Source organism: Rhinopithecus bieti, unplaced genomic scaffold, assembly GCF_001698545.2.
Source record: "Rhinopithecus bieti isolate Rb0 unplaced genomic scaffold, ASM169854v2 scaffold_4658, whole genome shotgun sequence".
In the NCBI taxonomy this organism is placed as follows: domain Eukaryota; kingdom Metazoa; phylum Chordata; class Mammalia; order Primates; family Cercopithecidae; genus Rhinopithecus; species Rhinopithecus bieti.
The window spans coordinates 914790-933064 of NW_016804523.1; the positions used below are offsets into that span (position 1 = coordinate 914790).

Here is an 18275-nt window from a genome sequence, read left to right on the forward strand (position 1 = left end):
TATATATATATATAATTATTTTATTTATTTATTTAAATTTTACTTTAAGTTCCGGGATACATGTGCAGAATGTGCAGTTTGGTTACATAGCTGTAAGTGTGCCATGGTGCTTTAGAATGGAACATTACTCCTACTACTCCATGCCCGAAGTGGTGAGGCGAGGTCCTGACTACTAGAATCTGGAAATGGAGATTGCTGTAGATTTCGGGGCTGCCTGGCTGGAGCTCTGATCTTTGGTAGAAGCCAAACCAAGATGAACCTGCAGGAAGAGAGCTGAAAGAATAAATCCTCCAACCTCACTCTTCTTCCTTCTAGTTTCCTACTGATGCTCCCTATTGACTGAAATCAGCTAGGAGCCAAAATGCAGTCAATATAGGTTAGTTTCCTAAGGCTTAGAGGAGGGAAGAAAATGGATCCAGAAGGACAAACAGCAGATATTTATCACACTGGCATACCTCAAGGTCCAGATTTCTGTATTTCACATCACCGCAACCTGCACAAGGGATTCTGCTGAAACTCATCAGCCACCCCAGGGCAGAGAGCATGGAATATAACAGCCAAGGAAATAACCAGTTTACATTCCAAGGAAGCCTTCGTTAAATGTAAGAGTTTCAAAGCATAGCTCTATACCATTAGGCTCTTTTGAGTACCCTGAAACTCCCACCGGAGGCAGTGGCCTTGGCATGAATGGAGCCAACCATTCCTTTGATGTTCCTCTCTTTTACACCCAGCAACCCCTGCCATATGGAAAATGTTTATGTCACATCAGAAATTGCCCAGGAATGATCAGAGGGCAGTCAGAAGAAACTAACTAAGCACTTTGGCTTTTCTTTCTTGTTGTTTTAAAAAGATTGTAACTATTATTGTAGAAAATTTAGTAAACTAAGAAAAGTATAGAGGATAAAACAACGATCACTCCTAATCCCATTACCTATTTTTCCCATATTTCCATGTACCTGTATATACAATTTGCAAACTTGGGATTGTATTTAATGGGGAGTTTTAAGACTTGCTTCTTGCATTGCTCTAACCATTGCATTGCTTCTCTTAAGAAAGAAGGGTACAGTAGCATGTATCAGTCAGGTTTTGCTACATCCACTCAAAGTGACTTAAAACAATCTCTATTTATTTGCTCACAAATCTGTAAGCCACCATTTGAGCTGACTCTACTGGGACGACTCGTCTCTGCACCAGCTCATCTCTGCATCATGTGACATCAGCTGAGCTCTCTCTTGCATTGTGATCAGCCTATGGTGACGGCCTTACTCATTTGCTTGGCAGTCAGCTGGCTCTCAGCAGGGACAGTGGAGGTAACAGGGCCAAGTATCACTCATCTCCCAGAGTCACCTGGACTTATTCACATGGTACCTGTGGCAAAGTTCCCAAGGGCACCAAAAGAGGCAAACCCTGATGTGTAGGCCCTTTTAAATCCTCTGCTTATATTATATTTACTGAATATCCAAGACCAGACTCAAGGGGTGGGGATATAGACTCTCCCTCTTGATAGGAGAAGATGCAAAGTCACACTGCACAGGGATGTGGATATAGGGAGAAGACTGTGTATGCATTTTTTCTCAGTCTACCATATGAGTGGGGCAGCTATGAGGAAAGATCAAGAATCCTCCCTGTCCAGACTCAGGAAAGCTCCTACGCAAGGCTCCATGGTGTCAGAATGCAATTTGCAAAGCATTAAACTGGTCTACCAGAGCAATTTCAAGCCAGACTTTCTTTCCTTGTTTCTAGAAATTTATGTTACAGGCTTCCTTGCTGTAAGAACATATCCAGTATCAAAATCCAGTATCAAAATGCGAGTAAGATACGAAGTCATTGTTTAATCAACTTACTTAAAGATCTCCCCTCCCGTCAATGTGCAAGATTCTTAAATCATTCAGTTGTCATTCTCAAGAGCAGAACCTTTGTCTCGAACACCTCCTGCACCTTTGTCTCGAACACCTCCAGCAAAGAGCTCACATAAATAGACACATTGTAGGTGCTTTTGGTCCTTATTGGTTTGTTCCCTCATTCATTTACTGAATATTTGCTGAATGTCTACTACGTGTAACAGACAGTTCTAAATCTTAGGGATGAACAAAGCAAAACCACTTCCTCTAGTAAGCTTATTTGTGGGCTGGGAATGTGATAATAAACAAATAGATAAATAAACAAACAAAATCCCCACCAAACAAGGGTTGATAAGTACTAAGTGTCCTAAGATTAATTTAGGCATAGTAAGGAGAATGGGGAGTGATGGGAGGGGCGGGGCTCTTTTATGGAGGCTGATCCCTCTGATGTGGTGGCATTGCAGCAGACACATGGAGGACTAGATCCTGTGGCTGCCAGAAACAGGAGCATTCCAGACAGAGGAAGCAACAGCATGTTGAGTGGATCTTGTGCCTCTTGGCCATTTTGTCCAGAGTTTACCCATTCATGTTCAGAACAGTGCATCATATTGAGTCCAGTGGTTTCTCCAGTGTCTGTAGGAAAAGGAAACTTTTCTTTTAAAAGAGAGCAGAAATGGAGTATGGCTACGCCAAGAAAAGGCTGAGAGTACGTTTTTATACTGGTCTATTAGTGTACAACTTTATATAGTAGAGAAGACTTTTTCAATTATCTATTGCTATTATAACAAAGCATCTCAACATTTAGAGTCTTAAGTCAACAGTCACTTTAGCATTGTCTCTTATAGATCCAAGAGTTGGCTAAACTCAGGAAAACAGTGCTGCTCTGACTTGTGGTTAGATAATGCCTGGGACCAGAGTCATCTGGAAGTTATCCTCACTCACATGTCAGGTAGTCAGTCCAGGCAGGCCAGTGGGAGCTGTTACCAGAACACTTACAACGTGGCCTCCCCATGTGGCTTGAGCTTCCTCATGGCATGGCAGTGGGTTCCAAGAGTGTGTCCCAAGAAAACGAGGTGGAAGTGCATGACATTTTTATAACCTAGCCTCAGAATCATATGGCATCACTTTCACCATGGTCACAAGCCCTTCCAGATTCAGCGAGGAGGAGTATAGAGTCCTCCTCAGTGTGAGAAAAATTAAGTCATATTGTAAGAAGAGCTCATGGGATGGGCAAAATTATTGTTGGCAATTTTGGAAAATACTGTCTGCCACACAAGATTTATTGGGTTCTCTTTAATTGGGTTTGGAGATGTTCAACATCATTAGCCTTTGAGAAATGCAAATGAAAACTACAATGAACTATCACTGCACACATATAAGAATGACAAAATGAAAAATAGTGATAACAACACTCATTCATACACTGCTCATAGGAATTTAAAATGGCACAGCCACTCAGGAAAATACTTTGGCATTTCTTTTTCAAAATTAAAAATGGACTTACCATGCGACCAGCACTTGCACTCTGAGGCATTTATCCAGAGAAATGGAAACTTATTTTCCCACAGAAACATGTACACAAATATTTATAACAGTTTTCTTCATAATAGCTCCAAAGTGGAAACTACCTAAATGTCCTTCAAAGGGCAAACGGTTAAACAAACAGTATTAATATATCATGGAATACCACTCAACAATAAAAACAAACAATTGATACACACAAGAACTTGGATGAACCTCAGGGAAATTATATTGAGTGAGAAAACACCAATCTCAAAAGGAAACACGCTATAAGATTCCATATATATATATATATGTGTGTTCATGAAATAACATAATTCTAGAAATGCACAGCAGATGAATGGTTGGCAGGGATTCAGGGTTGTGGGAATGTGTCTATAAAGAATAGCAACAGGGAGTCCTATGCTGGTGGTACAGTTGGGTATATTGATTTTGGTGGTGGTTATAGTAGGTTGGTGCAAAAGCAATTGTCATTACTTTTAATGGCAAAAACCACAATGACTTTTGCACTGTTCTACACAGTCTCCCAGACTTTCTCAGCAAGATCAAGTTCTAGTTGCCCACCATAGTAACTCTTCAGGTAACTAGCCTCCTCTTGGTTAATTGACTAGTTGGCAACACGTGATAAAATTTCTGAGTGTACTTATATACACTACACACACAATGAGTTCATTTGTAACTGATGAAATTTGAATAAGTTCTATAAATTGTACCTAATCAGTTTATTGGTGTTGATATTGTACTGTAGCCATGTAAGATGCTAATGCTAGGGAGAGATGGGTGCACATTGCCACTTCCTGTGGATTTATCATTATTTAAAAATTAAAAAGTTGGCTGGGCATGGTGGCTCACATCTGTAATCCCAGCACTTTGGGAGGCTAAGACAAGAGGATTGCTTGAGCCCAGGAGTTCAAGACCAACCTGGGAAACATATTGAAGTCCCATCTCATCTCTACAAGAAAACTAAAAAATTAGCTGGATGTGGTGGCACTTATCTGTAGTCCTAGCTACTTTGGAGGCTGAGGCAGGAGGATTGCTTGGGCCCTAGAGTTTGAGGCTGCAGTGAGCCAAGATCATTCCACTGCACTCCAGCCTGAGTAACAAAGTGAACCCTGTCTCCAAAAAAAAATTAAAAATTTAAAATAAATTTTTAAAGTTAGGAAAAATGACTGAGAATTGCATGGGTTTAAAAGAATGAATACTTTCTGTCCTCTCGAAAGACTAGACAAATTATCTTCTATCAAGTAAAAGTAAATCATTCAATTATTATCTATGACATAAATAATATCTAACGAGTCACTAATTTGTGTTAAGAAGGGAGAATGTGGTGTTTGGGATTTGAAAGAGGAAAATAAATATATTTCATAGAGTGGCTTAGGAATTAATAATGTAATTTGTGTAAAACCTTCAGAAGTATACCAGGTACAAGGTAGATGCTGAGTCAGAAGGCATTTCTTCTGCTCTTGTAATTAAGTGTTGTGTAGAATCATCATGACCTTTCCTTGGCCTAGGGCCAACATTTGATAAATGAATTACTTAGGGGCCAGTAAGCAGTGAGTGACTGACTTTCATCAGATTCATTGGCCGGAATGCAAACCCATGACCTACTAAATCCAATAAGTTTATGGAAAAGAGACACACACAAGTGGTCTTTATGATCTCTTTTTCTTTTTACTATAAATTGATTGCCACAAATCAAAACTTGGAATATGTCATATAAAATTTCAGATTCCTGTCTTCCTTGAAAAATCAAAGAGTCTGGCAACACTGTGCCTGGATTCACACACGGTGATAAGGGAAGTGGTATAAGGAGGGTGAGTTGTACCATAGCAAATGACGTTGGTGCCCCGCCCAGATCTTCCTGGAACTTCCTATTACAGCGATCATTAGCTTCACCTCCAAATACCACCATCTGCATCTTTATGCCTGAAGACATTTTCTGGCCACTGTTATCTGCTTTTTCCTTAAAGTTCTCAAACTTTACTGAGCATCAGAACCTGCTGGAAAGCTTGGCAAGAAACAGATTCCTGGGCCCCACCCCCAGAGATTCTGGTTCACTCAGGCTATGTGGTACCCAGGAAGCTGCATTCTAACAGGCTCTCAGGTGAGGCTGATGCTACACACGTTGTACATTGAGTGCCATTGCCTCATAAGGAAGCACCCAGAAACCAGGCACACAAGCAGCCCTCTTTTGCATTAGCCAAGACCCTAGAGCAGACACAGAATTCTTTAGAGTGCATGCAATTTACAGAGCAAGGGTTTTTACATTCTGTCTTTAAACCTGTAGCTGCCCTGTGGATAGACTCTCTTTTGCCCACCCTCCCTCCCAACCCTCCACCATTCTTTTGTGGAGACCCTGACTCCTGGCCAGGACACATGAGAGATGGATAGGCTCTCACATTTAAATAACAGCTTTGTCTGAGCTCTCAACTAAAGTTCCTTGTGTGGTCCTTGTGTAACAAGCTACATTTTCTCCTTTTAGGGGGCGGACAACATACTAGCGGTAGTTCCTTAGCCTAACTGCATTAGTGAGACGAAGGTGGTTTCCTAAGCAGCCCAGTTGCACAATTCTCCCCAAAGTAAGGCTCAGCTTAGCATCTATGTGATTTGCTTTTAAGATCTGCCTACAGTGCTTTATTATACTCATTACTTGAGTTCTCATTATCTACTTGCAGATTTATTTGGACAAATGTTGTGTGCAATTTTGTTCTTTTAGAAAATTGTCCCTTTTATGTACTTGGATGAGTAAAGAATCATGCAAAAGCACTTATACTCCTACAGCAGAAGAACAGGCCTCACTTTCAAGTGTCGAGTTTCAATTGCTCATCTCACATTTTGTCAGGGAGATGGTTATTAGGATGCCAGATTTTGAGGGGTTTGGATATTTTTCAAGTCAGCAAAGAGAAACCCACACTAGAGATATTGAAATTTAAAACTGCCAATAGCAAAATGCTGATACATTCACCTCCGTAACCATTCAGGTTTCTTAAATTTATAGGCAAACAAAATTGATTGGAACGTTTGTTCCTCCTCTACTTTCTGTGTATTGGGGTTGCAAATTTACTCACACTCTAGTTTTGGAAATACACACACACACACACACCCCACAATTATAGTTTCTATGTTTCCTAAAACTAACCCAGACTTCTTCACAGAGTCCTACTGGCTAGATTCTTTTCAAAAATATCTATTTTAATTCAATGCGTTAAATTTAGTTGGCTTGAATAATTTGAACATTGTCTATCAAAGTTCAAGTACATTATTGCGAAGTATAAATGATACCTTTATAAACTCAGTCTTTCAGATTTAACCACCACCTACTCCCTCCTCTCCTCTCCACCATCACTTATTCCCAGGATGGAACGCGGGTGAAGGAGAGACAAGCATGGCTCATGGAACCTCAGGGTGAAGGAGATAAGAAGCATCTTCTTGTTCTTTCTTCTCCCTGCCTTGCTGTCACTGGACTCTCCTGCTACCTGGACTGGTGACCAGGTAGCACGATTGACTGGTCCTGTCTGGGCTGTCCAGGGGCACGCCTCTGCTCTACTTCACAGTCACAGCCTCTTCACTCACGGGTTGAAAGGTGCCCTACAGGCTGCCTCCTTGTCCCAACCACAGGCTTGTGCCAGACCCTTCCCATTCCCTCACTGAGATTTGGAGGAACCTCTGAACCCCTGCACATCCCACACAGGCCATGGAAGCCAGTAGCACTGCCGCAAGCTCATGTCCACCCACACTATTGTACCGTGTCTCCGTGGAGTACATTTTACATGCTGGTATAAAATGAAACAGTATCTGAGACAGGTGTCAATCAATTTAGAAGTTTATTTTGCCAAGGTTAAGGACATGTCCAGAAGAAAAAACAAAAACAAAAACATGGATTCATAGAAACTGTCTGTGGTCTGTGCCTTTCTCCAAAGATGAATTTGAGGGAAAAGGGAAATGTGGACTGGAGAGGAAAGAGGGAGGGTATGGTCATCCACTTGTTGCAAGAGAAAAGGAGCAGGTAGGAGAACTGTCAATTATGTATTGATCTCATGCTCAGCAAATCGGCACTTTACAGAATATAATGTGAACATAGAGTCACTACCTGTGAAGATATTTACAATATGACCTGTAGCTGTCTACTTAGAAACAAAACAGAAGGCAGCTTCTTGCAGGACTCAGCTTTTAGTTTAATTTTTCCTCTTGGCAGAGTGAACTGGGGTCCTGAGTTTTTAATTTTCCTTTCACACTGGGTGTGGCCAAGGCTGTTGTTCAGTCAGTTTTACTAGCAGGTCTACACCCGTTTTTTAAATATTGCAAGCTTTTCCTGCTAATTGGTTGACAGCCACTGCTTTAAGTCCTTAGACTATCCCCTATTACTCCAGCCCCTTCCCAAGACCCTCCTCACCTCATTAAAAATGGTAATCCTTCCCAGGGTAACTCTAGGACTTTGCTTGACTTTCTATCTAGGTTCCAATTAGCCTACCTTAATCTGGTTATTGAATATTTTGAATATTACCTCTGAACCCATGCTTGTGGGGCTTCTCCTCTCCCTTATTTGTATGGGAATGTATGCAACACAGGTATTTCCAAAGCCCACCACCATCTGCTTGGAGTGAAGAAAAGTGATATATCATAAGGAGGTCAGGACCTGACATAGTCAACATCACTCCTCTTTCTCCCCTTCTGTAAATTATCACAGACTACAAGGGGTGGACTGTAGTATTTTTACTTCTATGCATTATCAACTCCTCTTATAATAGGGCACCAAGGATTATGGACCAGGTATCATGACCACAAGACCCTCTTTTTCATACACATGTGGAATTCTATGATCTGAGTCCTCTGGGATTGATTCTTGATAAGAAATTGTGAATATCACCTCTCTACTAAACCAGCTTTCTCTAGCATTTCTTTGGGAAAAATCTAATCCCTTCCAATTCAAATCATACCACCATTGGTCCAAATCACTGGCCTTAAGACAATTAGTGAGAATATCATGAACAAGGAAATGAAAAAAAAAAAAATCACATTAATAATTTCCAAAATGGCCGGGCGCGGTGGCTCACGCCTGTAATCCCAGCACTTTAGGAGGCTGAGACGGGCGGATCACGAGGTCAGGAGATCGAGACCATCCTGGCTAACACGGTGAAACCCCGTCTCTACTAAAAAATACAAAAAAACTAGCGGGGCGAGGTGGCGGCGCCTGTAGTCCCAGCTACTCGGGAGGCTGAGGCAGGAGAATGGCGTAAACCCGGGAGGCGGAGCTTGCAGTGAACCAAGATCGCGCCACTGCACTCCAGCCTGGGCGACAGAGCGAGACTCCGTCTCAAAAAAATAAAATAAAATAAAATTATTTCTAAAATGTTACTTTCATTTAATCTGTGTTCCAACTTTGATTCTAAGAACAGCTATCTTCAGTATGCTTCGGACGTTTTCAGAAAGAGCTTCAGTGTGTCTTCTGTCACATGGTGTACTACTATGTACATGTGTCAATATAAAATAAATCTAGTAGCATGTGTTTTCTGAGTTTCTACTGTTTGTTTGCCCAGCTCTTAAGGAACACAGTAAGGCTCTGCAATCAGAAAGCAGAGTTGTTGTCCCCAAGGAATGTCATCTCTAGCTAGAGGCGGAAAATCAGCACCAGAAAACAGTTCAGGATTGAGTGCATGCCAAATTCTCTGAATTTGGAAAGGAGAGAGATCAACATGGGCTCCTGAGAAGAGTTCTGGAGAATGTTAGAGTTGATAAAGCCCTTGATGTATGCCTGAGAATTGAATATGCAAGAAAAAACCATCAACGAAAACTCAGAGTTGGGAATGGACCATAAGGTGACCACCTCTTTCTGATTTGCACAGAACTTTCCGGGTTTTAGCACTGGAAATCCTACATTCTAGGAACAGCCCTGGTCCCTAAGAATGGTTTTACTGTGTGCAGAAAGCCATGAGGAATGAGGTTGGCTATGTGAAAAGGCACCAGATTACAGAGGACTTTAAAAGCTGTTCAGGTGGACTGTAGTGTGTTTAGCTCAGAGTAGGAAGACAGTGTGGTGAAAATGTTAAGGCTTTTGTCAGAATGCTAAAGAGATTAGACTCTGTGCAAACAAATGCCCCTTCATCCCCACCTGTCCGTGTGACCTCCTCCCTCTTCTGTTTCTTGGCGGAACTGTGATCTCCTATGACTCAAGCTATAATGTGTACACCAATGGCCTGGGGATCTTGTTAAAGTGGAAACTGTGACTTCAGCAGGTTTGTGATGGGGCCTGAGGTTCTGCAAATCTAACAAGCTCCCAGGTGACGTTGCAGCTGCTGCTATTGATGAAGATGATGCTTTAAATAGCAAGACCCTGGATCCCGTCCCATCACTCCTACAGGGATGCTTTAAAAACCCTACCATCAGTTTCCCTCACTCTCTCCTCTTTCTTCAACATCTACCACTCCAGTAACTCCCTTCTTTCAGCCTGTAACTTTGCTCTTCAGTACAGAGTGGTGATTAAATTCCTGAATCCTGGCTCTTTCCGTTACTAGCTCTGTATCCTTGGCAAAGTGGCCTTAGCACTACTGTGTTTTGGCTTACTTCTCTGGAAAATTGAGATAATAATATTTCTTACCTTGTTAGTTTCTTGGGAGCAGTCAAATGAGATAATACATGTAAAGTGTTCATAGTGTTACCTGGCAGGTAGTAAGAGCTCAGTGAGTGTATTCATTTCCCAGGACTGCTATAACAAATTGCTACCAATTGAGTAGCATTTTCTTCTCTCTGCATGAAATGTATTCTCAAGGTTCAAGAGTCCAGAGGTCCAAAATCAAGATGCGGGCAGTGTTGATTCCTTCTGGAGGCTCTGAGGAAGAAGCTTTATATACATTTCTCCTGGTTTCTGGTGGTTGTGGCAATCCTCAGTGTTGCTTGGCTTGTAAACTCATCCCTCCAGTCTCTGCTTTACCTTCACATGGTCTTCTTATCTATATGTCTGTGTGTCCTCTCCTATTTCTATATCAGTCTTGGGATTTAGGGCCTGTCCCCAATCCAGTATGACCTCACCTTCACTAATTAGACCTGCAAAGACTCTTTTCCAAATAAGATCACATTCTGTGGTTTGATTGGGTGTGAATTCTGGGAGACATTCAACCCACTCTAGAAAATAGTGTTAATTATCATTGTCATCATTATCATATTCACCACATTTATAACTGCTGGATATCTTCTATCTGTAAAATACATCTCATTTCTTGAAAAGCAGTCTGACTGAGATCTACCTGACTACTCTCTGTATTCCACCCCGACTCAGCCTGAAACTAGAGGCTACTAGGGATGCCCTCATTGCCGAGCACAACAGTGACTCTCAGTTCTTACCTGGTTTCATCCCCCTGTTGTGTCCTAGATGCTGCTATCCCCGCCTTGGCTTTCCTAATTTATTCTCCATTGTTTCTGATTTCTTGATGTCTTTCTCTTCAGTCTCCAGTAATGCTTCAATTTCAATCACCCCAGGTGCCCAGTATTTCATATTTGACTGTCTTGTTTTCTCATGCTATGGCCCTTCAAGGGTTTGACTACCACTCATATCCCAAGGACCCTCTCATCCGTGCCCTAGCGATGGTGTTGCCCAGATCTTGATAGCAGGTCAAACCTCATCACATGATAAACCTAAAGCATGTACATTTCACTCTATGTAAATTTTTAAACTGTTAAAAAAAAACACATTGAACTCCAGTTAATGCTCAATTAGGAGTGAGGTGTACTGCTGTCAGCAATTCAGTTTGAAATGCATCAAAAATTAGATGATTAGATGGATGAATAGAGAGATAGGTATATGATAAAGCCCACACAGCAGAACATTAATAATTATAGAATCTACTCATGCATGTAGGGATGTTCACTCTGTAATTCTTTCAGCTTTGCTGTATGTTTGGAAATTACCGTAATAACATGTGTGGCAGGGGGAATCTTGCCTTTGGTTCAGAACTCCCTGCTGAATCCTGATCTTTATAATATATTAATGCACGTGTTCTTCATTTGCAGAGGCCTCTTTCACTTCTTATGATTGAGGCTCATCAATTCATGCAACAATTTTGATTTTGAAAACCTATCATGGGCCAAGCACTATCATGGGTCCTGAAGCTACAAAGATAGTTTTTTTAAACTCTAACCAGGAAGACTTGGAACGAGATGGAGAGAAGGGTCAAGGATGATTTTCATGGATAGATGTTGGTGGATGTTGGTGTCATTCACTAGAACAGGATTGATGGAAAAGGGGTCAGGTTTTGGAGCAGAGAGAGGGATGCTGAGTTTGGAAGTACTTGTGGTCATCCATACAGAAATATATACTAGTTGGAAATACAGGTTTTGAATGGAAGAGAGAGGTCTGAACTAAGCATAGAAAGAAAAAGAGTATCCAGTAAGAGAATCTAAGAAGAGAAGATGTGAGAGAGGAAACCAGAACCCTAGGGAACCCTAATATTTAAGAGGCGGATGGCAGAGGTAGAGCCAGGGAAAAGAAAGGTTGAAAGAGGAAGTTCAGGGAGGTGTGAAGAGAATTAAGAGAGAATTCATACCTTGGAGACTGTACTATGGATTTTAAAAAATTTTTTAACTTCAAATGGTCATTCTGAACCATTGGTTCCTTTTGTGTTCTATTATCACCAACAACTCTAAGTGGCTCTTTGATATCTCTTTCATAAGGCTGTTTGAAGTTCAGACCAGGTCATCATGACTAGAAATTATGGCTTCCAGAAATAAACTGAATCCTGGTCATCTAGAATTCATAAACCAGCAGGGTGCCTAACTGTGCAGTATGTTCTTAAGAGTACATGAGCTCTGGGAAAGAAATTTCCAAGTCTTTTTTTCTCCTTGATGATATCTAAGGTAAATAACATGTATATACACTGAGCCCTTAGGATGACCACCTTAAACCCCTTACAACCAAGTGCTGACACCCAGTTTCTATGCCTGTGTTTCCACTTCCATTGATGTTCACCGTGGTAGCTTCAACTGTCATGGACAAAGTATCAAACCAAAAAGGGAAGGGGATCCAATACTAAAAGTGACATTTCCACATCCTGGATAAACAAAGGCCTTGCAATATTTCAAATATAGAAGAGATGGTTCTTTGATTTGCCTCATGGTACATAGAAATCTGAATGTGCTCAACTCAAAGGAAACTAAATGTTATCAGTTTGTTCAAAATTCACATTAAGAATAGCAATTTACGTATATGAAAGCATCATCTGTTACATTACGTTAAACTTGTGGGCTTGGGATGTAACAAATTTGTTGTTTGTGGTGTATTTAATTCGTAAAGTTTTTTGTTTTTGTTTCATCATTTTATAGAAGTAATGTAGGCAGCGGGAGTTTAGACATTTGGAAGTTGATCCTGGTGGGCCCAGGAGAAGTTTCTCCATTAAAATGGACCATGCCTTTCCAATAAAAGGGTCTGACAGTCCCTCCCCTGATATGTCCAAGGCCTGTTGATGAGACTGCTTTGTTTTAAATTTGAAACTCTCTGTGTTTGTATTTTCATGTCTAGCAGACATTGTTTTAAAATTGCTAGTTTGTTGCATTCCTTTCCTTTTCAGATAAAGTTATCTGATTTTGGTTTCTGTGCTCAAGTTTCCAAAGAGGTGCCGAAGAGGAAATCATTGGTTGGCACTCCCTACTGGATGGCCCCTGAGGTGATTTCTAGGCTACCTTATGGGACAGAGGTAAGGGGGTCACAGTCATAGTCAGGAGTGGCAGGACTGGGACAGGCACAGGGTTCTGAGATAGTTGGTGACCACAGGAGATGGTGGCAATGACTTTTGACTCCACATTGGATCCCCACTCACTAGATGAGGCACAGATGTAAGCTGTGGCAGGAGGGAGCCTGGCCACCCCTGGGGTAGACCACTGCAGTATTTATCCAAGGGCTCTTTATTGCAGTCCTACAGTGGACACTGTGGAAAAGTCACTCCAACTGTGATCCCACTCTCAGTAGCAGGCACACACAAAGCAAGGCAATGCAACTTGCAAAGTGGCTGGAGACATGCAGATGAGCAGGCATGAGGATTCAGAGGAAGGAAAGAGGATCAAAGAAAGTACCACAAAACAGAGGTGATATTTAAATGAGCAACTGTTTTCAATACAGTTTACATCTCACAGTGAAGGACCTACACAGTGGTTTCTTATAGGAAAAAAATAATATGTGACTCATAGTCAAAAACATGGCACAATTTCTGTTTCCACTGGAATGAAAATAATCACTCATAATCTTTTAAGGGGTAGGGCCTGGAAGTGTGAAAATGCAGGGTCAGAGGGAGTAGAGGAAGGGCCTTCTTGGGAGGTAATAGCATGGGTGGAAGCTCAGAGGCACATAAGGCTACATACAGGTGGAAGCCAAGGGGTATGCTTCGGCTAGCCATAGTGTTTCCACACTTTGTGGTGTGGATGGTGATTCTGGGAGAAGAGAAGCATGAGAAGACATGGCAATGAACTAAGGACATCAGCATAAGTTACAGCAGAATCTTTCTCTTTCTCTTGTTTGCTTGACCTTGGGTGAGTCCTCAACTTGTTTTTCTCACTGTGGTCCTGAGAGATAAATTCTCAGTGAAGGTCACTGCAAGGGGTAATAATAGCAATACATTCATCAGATAAGAAGTATAAAGAGGCCCTAATGGGGAAGTGAGTGGAACTGGGAGTTTATAGCACAGTGATGGCTCCTCATTGTCCTGACTTCCCATTCTTTACTAATTGCTTGTCATCTCTTCCTTTTCTTTTCTCCAATCCCTGAAAATGCTTTTGTAAAGCGAGGTTTTGTGCATGCTGTTTTGAAATGATAATAAAAGGTAGGGGGAGGAAATCCCCAAGTAGGGGAGAAAAGAACTATTTTTAAATCTAATTAATAAAACAATCAGAATATATTCTGCTTCCTGCAAGGTAGCCCTTTGCAGTTTGTCACAAATATGTCAAAACTTTCTTATTTGTTTATGGTTTAAATACAACCTTCTTCTCCATTTTCATAGCATTAAACTGGAAGATTTTCTCATCTGCCCTAATAGACAGTTAACTACTAAAGTTTACAGAGTAAAAATTAAAGTGCTAAACTTTACAAGGTTAAGATATTCATTTATGTCTGAAGGGTGGAACCCTCACTGAAGTTGTCCAGAAAAGGCAAAGATTGTTAGCAAAAACTCCGTTACCCAGCAGTTTAGCCTATAAATCTGTATTGTAAATGTTGAGAGGTTACAAATACCATATTCATTTGTGAATGAGTATGAACCTCTTGGGTTCTGTGGACGCACTTGATGTTTCAGAATGTTCTCCTTGCCCGAGATAACCAGTGGGATGTGCCCAACAGGTGGACATCTGGTCCCTTGGGATCATGGTGATAGAAATGATCGATGGTGAGCCCCCCTACTTCAACGAGCCTCCCCTCCAGGCGATGCGGAGGATCCGGGACAGTTTACCTCCAAGAGTGAAGGACCTACACAAGGTGAGAAGCAGCAGCTATTGCTGAAGTGCAGAATGGTTTTTGGATTTTTCCATCTCTCTCTGGTTTTTAAGACTGACTTACCACATCCAGCAGGGAGATCCTGGGCATGGGCTTTGGAACTAGTCACTTAGGTTTGAATCTCTGTTCTTCTGTTCTTTTACTGGGCAAGTGACTCAGCCTTTCCTACCCCAAAGTTCTTCATCTATAAAATGGGTTACAATTGTCCTCTATCCCAAAGGGTTGGTTTGAAGAGTAAATCAGGTGCTCTATGCCATACTCATTCATTCAGCATCTATTACATGCTGGGGACATCTAATAGCTTGGGACATCGCCGTGCATGACCCCAGATTTTCTGACTCTGTAGACTCTGCATTCTAATTGGGGAAACAGATAATAAACCACAAACAAACAAATAAAATGATTTCGGAGTATAGTACATACTATGAAAGAAAAACATACTGTGATGTGATGGAGTGTGCAGGAGAAGGGATTGAAAGTTGGTTGTGTGAGTCTGTTTTTACACTACTATAAAGAAATACCCAAGACTGAGTAATTTACAAATAAAAGAGGTTTAATTGACTCGCAGTTCCACATGGCTGGAGAGGCCTCAGGATACTTACAATCATGGCAGAAGGCGAAGGGAAAGCAAGGCATGTCTTACATGATGGCAGGGGAGAGAGAGAGAGCACAGGGGAAATGCCAGACACTTATAAAACTATCAGCTCTCATGAGAATTCTCTTACTATCTTGAGAATAGCATGGGGAAACTGCCCCATGACCCAATTACCTTCCACCAAGTCCCTACCTTGACATGTGAGGATTACAATTTGAGATGAGATTTGGGTGGGGACACAGAGCCAAACCATATCACTGATTTAAGCTGAAGAGGGAAGGAAGCCATTTCTAGGGAGGGATCAACAAAGCTGGGACCTGAATAGGAAGAAGGTGCAAGCCATGCAAAGATCTTGGAGAAAAAGGTCCCAGGCAGGGGAGCATCAAGTGGAAAGGCCTTAAGCCAAGAAAGAAGGCCTATATTGCAGAGCAAAGTGAGCAAGGGGAAAAAGGTAGGCCTTGTTGGAGAGATGGGCAGGAGCTAGATTGTACAGGGCAATGAAGGTCATGGTTAATATAATACTTGTAAGAGATTGAGTGGAGTCTTTCCTGTTTTCCAAGGATTGCCAGTTAGGACGAGCTCAGAAAATAATGATGCTTCATCCAAGAATCACCACTGTAGGAGCTGCCAGATTTCCGCAGGACTTGCTCAGAGGATCATTTCTGTAGGACTACTACTATAAACACTGGCCCCATACACACCTCTCCTCCTATCTATTTTACGACAATAAAAGAGAGTGTGTGGCTGCCTTTTGGAGGAGAATTGTTTGCAATGGTAATATCTCCTCCTTCCTCACCCCTAAATCTTAGGGAAGAGCCCCAGTGGAATCACTCATATAGGTTGTGTGGACCTACAAAAACATAAACAACAACAACAACAAAAGACTGAAATTTTTACTAGATTGGACTAAGTTTAAATAATGAAAAGTGGCTGGGCGTGGTGGCTTACGCCTCTAGTCCCAGCACTTTGGGAGGCTGAGGTGGGCGGATCATGAGGTCAGGAGATCGAGACCATCTAGCTAATACCGTGAAACCCCATCTCTACTAAAAATTCAAAAAATTAGCCGGGTATGGTGGCGGGTGCCTGTAGTCCCAGCTACTCAGGAGGGTGAGGCAGGAGAATGGTGTGAACCTGGGAGGCGGAACTTGCAGTGAGCCAAGATTGTGCCACTGCACTCCAGCCTGGGTGACAGAGTAAGACTATGCCTCAAAAAAAAAAAAAAAAAAAAATTGACTAAAATATATCATATGAAAATAGTCTCATACCCAATGAGATGAGTGCCAATGTTCTTCAAAACCATGTACAAGAATAACTTTAATCCTAATGGTTTCGAAAAACTGGAAACCAGCCCAAGGTTGTTTCCCAAAGGGATAAATAATGTGTGGTATAATTGGACAATGAATACTACACAGTAATGTAAAAGATATAACTTTTGCCACACATTGGGGATGAATCTCACAGATACAACGCTGAGTGAAAGAAGCCAGACGGAGAAGAAATCAAATATATGACTCCATTTTGATAAAGTACAAAAGTAAACAAAACTAAGTTATGCTATTAGAAATTAAAATAATGACTGTATCTTGATAGGAGTGGAAAGCAAATAGGGGTAAATGTGTGTAAAAAATCCATTGAGCCATACGCTTAGTATTTGTGCAGAGGAACTTGAGCATGCTGGCACGTGCTTGTACTCCCAGCTACTCAGGAGGCTGAGGTGGGAGGATCACTTGAGCACAGGAGTTTGAGCCTGGGCAACATAGTGAGCCCTCATCTCTAAATACATACATAATGTAAGACATAGCTTTAAAAAGTAAATTACAAGACCTTTAAAGAAAAATAATGAGATGTGTTAGATATCCTTACAAGAGCTTGTTTCTCTTAAAGAAAGGGATTTCACAGAGCCTGTGTGGTTGCAGTTAGAAAAATGAAACGGCTCCCTGTTTTTACTATGCTTCATCAAGCATGTGTGACCAGCACCTGCACATAGTAAACATTTTGTAATAGCTGCTCTTATCGCTGTGATTGCCACTGTTATTGTATTTAGTAAATAAGTTTTCATTCTTAGTTGATCTATCATTTATACCTATTATTTCAAACTTGAAAAAGGTAAGGAAAAAGTGGAATTTTAAAGGCAAGACCTGCTTTCACTTTCATAACATCTTTCTCCTTAAGATAACTTTCTGGAATTTGAAGTTGTTGATAGGATGAATGGGGAAAACATTTTGGGGACTGGGTTAGGTGTCTGTGTTAGTCCTCAGATTGGTATCTGTGTGTTTCCACAGGTTTCTTCAGTGCTCCGGGGATTCCTGGACCTGATGTTGGTGAGGGAGCCCTCTCAGAGAGCAACGGCCCAGGAACTCCTCGGACATCCATTCTTAAAACTAGCAGGTCCACCATCTTGCATCGTCCCCCTCATGAGACAATACAGGCATCACTGAGCAGAGGATTCGTGTAGGTGTCAAAGCTAGATGAGGACATGAGAATAATTCAGGAGAACAAAAGGAAACACAGAACGTGCAAAAGGCCTGTGCATTCTAGACCAGCCAATTGGTAGGACAGTGTGATGACCGGCAGGGTTCGACAGACCAGGGCATCTTCTTGTGTCTTAAATAGGCATCTCTCCACTGACAGCTGGCGTGGTCATTTGGAGCATGGCTTTAATAAGTCATTAATACATTTTTCAGCCCTTCATCCAGCAAATCAGAAGGACTCAGTACAAACTCCGTTATGATATATCCTAGCCACATGCAGGGTAACATGTAGGATTTTCTATATTGAAAGAATACTTTTCTGGCAAAAAAAAAAAAAAAAAAAAAAAAAAAAAAAAGGAAAAAAAAAAGAATTTTTTTTT

The 18275-nt window shown here is 41.4% G+C and overlaps 1 protein-coding gene across 1 annotated transcript in view; it reads left to right on the plus strand.

Moving 5' to 3' along the window:
* Positions 1–18268, plus strand: part of PAK5 (p21 (RAC1) activated kinase 5) — a 312766-nt gene extending 294498 nt beyond the window's left edge. The window contains exons 8-10 of the mRNA XM_017868889.1: positions 12920–13045; positions 14677–14811; positions 17707–18268. Coding sequence (XP_017724378.1) covers positions 12920–13045; positions 14677–14811; positions 17707–17862 — 417 coding nt within the window. The 3' untranslated portion in view covers positions 17863–18268. The remainder of the gene's footprint in view (positions 1–12919; positions 13046–14676; positions 14812–17706) is intronic.
* The last annotated feature ends 7 nt before the right edge of the window (positions 18269–18275 follow it).